The sequence below is a fragment of the Panthera onca genome, chromosome D2 (assembly GCF_046562875.1).
Source record: "Panthera onca isolate mPanOnc1 chromosome D2, mPanOnc1 haplotype 2, whole genome shotgun sequence".
Lineage (NCBI taxonomy): Eukaryota > Metazoa > Chordata > Mammalia > Carnivora > Felidae > Panthera > Panthera onca.
Window position 1 is genome coordinate 82,189,940 of NC_138349.1, and position 6,000 is coordinate 82,195,939.

The 6,000-nt window shown below is 42.8% G+C and overlaps 1 protein-coding gene across 5 annotated transcripts in view; it reads left to right on the top strand.

The window, feature by feature from the left end:
• Positions 1-1,047, top strand: part of SGMS1 (sphingomyelin synthase 1) — a 283,588-nt gene extending 282,541 nt beyond the window's left edge. For all 5 annotated transcript variants that reach the window (XM_060643002.3, XM_081790566.1, XM_078434126.2 and 2 more), the window contains one exon: positions 230-1,047. In XM_060643002.3, the coding sequence (XP_060498985.1) occupies positions 230-409 (180 nt within the window). In that variant the 3' untranslated portion in view covers positions 410-1,047. The remainder of the gene's footprint in view (positions 1-229) is intronic.
• The last annotated feature ends 4,953 nt before the right edge of the window (positions 1,048-6,000 follow it).

Consider the following 6,000-nt stretch of genomic DNA (forward strand, 5'->3'; position numbering starts at 1 on the left):
TTGCTCTCCTGCTAGGGGGTGGCCTGGTTAGCACACGAGTGCAGAGTGGGGGCGTGCGTGTGAAACTGGGGTACGTGGGTGGACACAGGGCCGTTCCGGGGTCCTTTGTGAATTGTAATTAGGAAAATACATCCACTTAAAGTGGAAGATCGTTAGAAAAGCACATATGTTCGTTTGGGGGCCCATGAATTGCTCTCCCTGACCTGGTTTCCTGCCTTTGTCGTCATAGGTGCTCAAAGAAGCTTCCCAGATGAACCTCCTGGCTAGGGTGTGGTGGTATAGGCCATTTCAGTACTTTGAAAAGAATGTCCAAGGAATCGTACCTCGATCTTACCACTGGCCCTTCCCCTGGCCGGTGGTCCACCTCGGGAGGCAGGTGAAATACAGCCGCTTGGTGAACGACACATAACGGCCGCACCAAGTGGGGGACGAGGACCCTTTCCAAGTGCTGAGAACTCCAGTGAGAGCAGACGCCATAAACAGACGATCCCGTTATCTTTCAGCCGTTTCCTTGACTTAACCTATTGAGTTACCTGGTCAGCACTGTGATCTTTTTTTCTCTCCAAAGGACCTGCGTGGGACAACAATAAAGAAAACGTAACCTATCATGCACTGCACACATTTCCTGTTCGTGAGTCCGGGGTTCCGCATAAGCTGCATCACCACGTTCCTTTGTATACGATGCAACAGCATAAATGTAAGCTTTTCTATCATCAGTTCTGGTCTTTCCAGTCACATCTGGAAAATAAAGCGTATTATTTTCTTGGGAAAACATACTTTTCATATCTCTTGCCCCAAAGATTGGGCTGTAAGCCATTTTCTAGCAAATGTCTCTATGAAGGTTTCTAAGTACCTGAATGGGGTTCGATTCTGAAATCTTTCTACCTGTTGCACCGCTATTCAAATAAAAAATGACAGACACAGAAAGGTGTGGTAACTTTGGGTTTTGTAAAAAGCAGAGAGAGTGTGTCAAAAAGTGCAAAAAAAAAAAAAAAGATTCTGTTATAAAGTGATTTTCTAAGTATTTCCTAACTTTATTTTTCAAAATGATGTTATGAAAACCAAATTTCAAGATTTTTACATGTCAGAGAGAAGAGAGTTAAAATTAAAAAAAAAAAATGCTTCTTGGGAGAGAAATTTGTCTATGTTTCTAGTGCCTTTCTTGTCTTGATTGTATGGTCAGTAGGCAATCTTAAATGTTTTTATTTAAAATAAAATATTCCATGAAAATATAAATGTATGTATACACTACTAAATTTTGCATTTATAGCTAAATTAAATCTGAAGACTGCTTATGGTTTTTAAATTGCTATGAATTCACGAATGGGGGAGTTAATTAGAAAATCAGAGCCCTGTTCCCATATTGTGAGCAGGTGGCAATGACATGTACCACTTAAATTATTTTCTCATCTATTTGGTGGTTCGATTTTAACTATACAGTGAAAACAGCCATGAATACTTTGTTTTTAAAAAGAGAGTTTTGAAAATGATCACTTAACTAAAACTTGAAAGCTATAAATTAGTTATCCATACTCTGATGACAATTTTGTTGGTGAACAACAAAACAGAGATCTATTTCTTTAAAATATATTTGTGCAGAAACTGCATGTATCTCTAAGTTTTACTCCTAACAGAAGTATGTTTGGGGAAGTATTCTATTCCATACTTGCCAATGTGGAGAACAAAATAGTTTTTTAAGAATGAAGAAGTATATATATCCATTCTGTATTTTACGTGCAGCAGAATTATCTTCCGTAGGGTTTTTTTTTTCCTGTGTATTCACAAGGTGATATTTGTATTGTAAAACAATAATGGTGAAGGAAATAAAAAGGCTTTTAAAATTTTGTTTGTTTTAAATATTTGTAAAGTTATTATTATTCCAGAGAGTATACTGATATCTTAACAGCTTACCTAGACCATAAATTAATCAAAATGCACTTTTTAATAAAACCTGATACTTAAAACATAAATGGCTGTTACTCCTGATGTGTTCACATCCTTCCCAGAGGTCGTAAACAAAGTCATTAAAGCAAGGTAAAAACCTGAGTTGTGGATGTCTTCCCGGAGTTTGAGACAGGGCCTGCGGCGACCATGTTTCTTTCCCCTTGAGATTTCCTAAAATGTGTGAGTGGGGGTTTTTTTGGTTTTTTGTTTTTTTCCAAAGTACACCAAAAGAATCACACAGGTAAGTTAATTTCAAAATGCAGACAGACCACCTTGCTACAGATGTAAGACTAGGATCGTGTCCCGCCTGGGGCTCCGGCCGTGTGTCTCACTCAGAGGACCAGAATCCTGGGATGGGTTTCTAGCACAGCCTCTCCCGCGCTTGGACTCTTGGGCGAGTGTTGCGAATCGAAAGGGAAAGCACCTTGAGTAATGAAAACGCGTCACTGGCACGTGCTAAACATTGGATCTTTCTTCCTAAGTCAAAGCAGTTTTATTTAAAAAAAAAAAAAGATTATTACAGGTTTGCATACTACATAGGTACTAAGAAATTCATTCACTAATTTCTCTTCATGCCCGACGGCACCGGTTCGTGAATGGACATACCGTGTGGCTCCCGGGTCTGAAGATCCCAGGAAGGATAGAGAAACCTCGTGTTGTGGAGGATTGCAGTACCCTTGGTGGGGTCTGCCTGAATGAGGACATGTGCTTTTCTGTCCTTTCGTTTGGTAAGACAGTACCTCCTAAGGACAGTAGCTTCTTTACTTGGCTCTCGTATGAGCTGGGCATTCTTTACATGCGCTATCTTGTTAACGGCCACACAGCCACAGGGTTAATGATTACCCCATTTTGTGGGAGGCGACTCAGAGAAGTTGAATAAACCTCCCAAGGTCATGCAGCCGGTAAGTGGTGAAACTCTGATTGGAGTGCAGGTCTCCACCCCTCCTCACCACCCTGCATGCCCCCAAATGCTGTGAGTGTTTGTAAGTTCTTCCACAGGAGTCCGCGGTGGGAGACATCGGTGCCCGTGGCGGTAAGGCCGAGTAGAATGGCTCTTCCTACGAACTGAGTGCCAGAAAATCCACCTCATGAGGTATGAGAGACTAATTTTGCCAGTTTCCTAATTGCTAAATGTTTCATTTGTCTCCCCAGCAAATACCTAAATTGATCAACGTGATAAAGATCTCAAAAACTTTATAAACATCACATAAAACGAGGGCTTTAATTTGACTGCCATTGTACAAAAAGTCAACCAGGTGTTGAGGTAACCTTCGGGAAGTAGAATGTGCTACCTGGGGCCCGTGTTACTGATGTCCTTTATTTTTCTCTCCCTTTGGTCCGGAAACTTACTCTGAACAAACCCAGACTTGAAATGGTGCCTGTCAGCGCCTTAGGGTTCTTATGTGTCTTCTGGTTCAGGTTACAAGAAAATTAAGCGAGTCCTGCTGGGTCCAGACTCCGGCTCTTAGAGGTCAGAGGTGGGCATGGTCCTCGAGACACAGGCCGAGTGAGGAGACGTTGCCCGAAGCTGGACAAGGGAGGAACAGGATTGGGGCATCGCCCGGCTTACTATTGGCGAAGATACGGAGTGTGGGTTTATCACGCAAGTGAACGTGTGTTGCATGTGTGAGGAGTCCTTCGAGTTCGTGAGGGCTGGCATGGCCCTGGTGTCATCCAGCATCTAGTGACTGAGCAGATTTAGAAATGCCCTTGAGGATTTGTGACGTGTGAATCATGGCATCTGACGTGTAACACCTGGTCCGCAGGAATAGTGCTTATCCAGAGGATCCATTCGCCATCAGCACACCGTGGTCGGTGGGTGCAAAGATTGGAGAGTCTCTCGAGGATTCTCGGGGGCAGGTTTGCTAAAGATTTGAAGACAGATCAATGAGATGGGCAGACTCCACGTTTCTCCTAGCTAAAAAAAAAGGGGAGGGGGGGGCGCCTGGGTGGCTCGGTCGGTTGAGCGTCCGACTTCAGCTCAGGTCGTGATCTCACGGTTCGTGGGCTCGAGCCCCGCGTCAAGCTCTGTGCTGACAGCTCAGAGCCCGGAGCCCGCTTCACTGCCCTTCCCCACTTGTGCTCTGTCTCTCTCAAAAATAAACAAAAGCAGGGAGTCCCAATTCAGAGGCTGTACAGCCTCCAGCGTCCAGGTTCCCGTGTTGAAGGACGTGTAGGGTGCGGCTTCCGGGGCAGGCATGGCATTCCACGTGAGGATAGGGAAGGTTCTGGCTCCCTGGAGGGGGCCGGCCCAGAGTTTTCTCCCAGCCCTCCGGTGGCCTAGAGCCACGTGTGTTTTGACGGTCTCTTGTTGGGCACATAGACGTTAAAATTGCTATGTCTTCTTGGAGATTTGACCCCTTTATCATTATGTCATCTCTCTATTCCTGAGGATATTCTTGTTGTGAAGCGTGCTTTGTCCGAAGTTAAAATAACTTGAGCTTTCTTCTGATTAGTGTTAGTATGGTATATATCTTTCTCCACCCCTTTATTTTTAACCTGTCTGGATCTTTTTTTTTTTTAATTTTTAATTTTTTTTAAATTTACATCCAAATTAGCATATAGTGCAACAATGATTTCAGGAGGCGATTCCTTAGCGCCCCTTCCCCATTTTGCCCATCCCCCCTCCCACAACCCCTCCCGTAACCCTCGGTTTGTTCTCCATATTTAAGAGTCTCTTCTGTTTTCTCCCCCTCCCTGTTTTTATAGTATTTTTGCTTCCCTTCCCTTATGTTCATCTGTTTTGTCTCTTAAAGTCCTCATAGGAGTGAAGTCATAGGATTTTTGTCTTTCTCTAATTTCACTTAGTGTAATACCCTCCAGTTCCATCCACATAGTTGCACATGGCAAGATTGCATTCTTTTTGATGCCGAGTAATACTCCATTATATATATATACCACAATTTCTTTGTCGTTTCATCCATTGATGGACATTTGGGCTCTTTCCGTACTTTGCCTATTGTTGATAGTGCTGCTATAAATATGGGGCGCGTGTGTCCCTTAGAAACAGTGCACCTGTATCCCGTGGAGAAATGCCTAGTTGTGCATTTGCTGAGTCGTAGGGTAGTTCTATTTTTAGTTTTTTGAGGAACCTCCATACTGTTTTCCAGAGGGGCTGCACCAGCTTGCATTCCCACCAGCAGTGCAAAAGAGATCCTCTTTCTCCGCATCCTCGCCAACATCCGTTGTTGCCTGAGTTGTTAATGTGAGCCATTCTGACAGGAATAAGGTGGTATCTCATTGTGGTTTTGATTTGCATTTCCCTGATGATGAGTGACGTAGAGCATTTTTTCATGTGTCGGTTGGCCATCTGGATGTCTTCTTTGGAGAAGTGTCTATTCATATCTTTTGCCCATGTCTTCACTGGATTATTTCTTTTTTGGGTGTTGAGTTTGATAAGTTCTTTGTAGATTTTGGATACTAACCCTTTATCTGATATGTTGTTTGCAAATCTCTTCTCCCATTCTGTCGGTTGCGTTTTAGTTTTGCTGGTTGTTTCCTTCGCTGTGCAGAAGCTTTTTATTTTGATGAGGTCCCAGTAGTTCATTTTTGCTTTTGTTTCCCTTGTCTGGATCTTTATATTTAAAGTAGGTTTCTTATAGACAGAATATATAAACAGAAAAACAGCATCTTGTTTTTCACCTATTCTGACGATCTCTTGTCTTTTTAATTGATGTATTTAGACCTTTCACATTTAAAGTACGGTTAACCTTTGAACCACACGGGTTTGAGCTAAGCAGGTCCACTTATACATGGATTTCTTTTTCAGTAAATACAGTACTGTAAATGTATTTTCTGATTTTATTAATATTTTATTTTTTCTAGCTTCCTTTTTTTTTTAAGTTTATGTTGAGAGAGAGAGAGGTAGAGGGAGAGAATCCCAAGCAGGCTCTGCACTGCTAATGCAGAGCCTGATGTGGGACTCAAACTCACAAACTGTAAGATCATGACCTGAGCTGAAACCAAGAGTCAGATGGCCAACTGACCGAGCCACCCAGGGGCCCTTCTCCAGCTTTATTCTAGGAATGCAGTATATAGAATACAAAGTACGTGTTA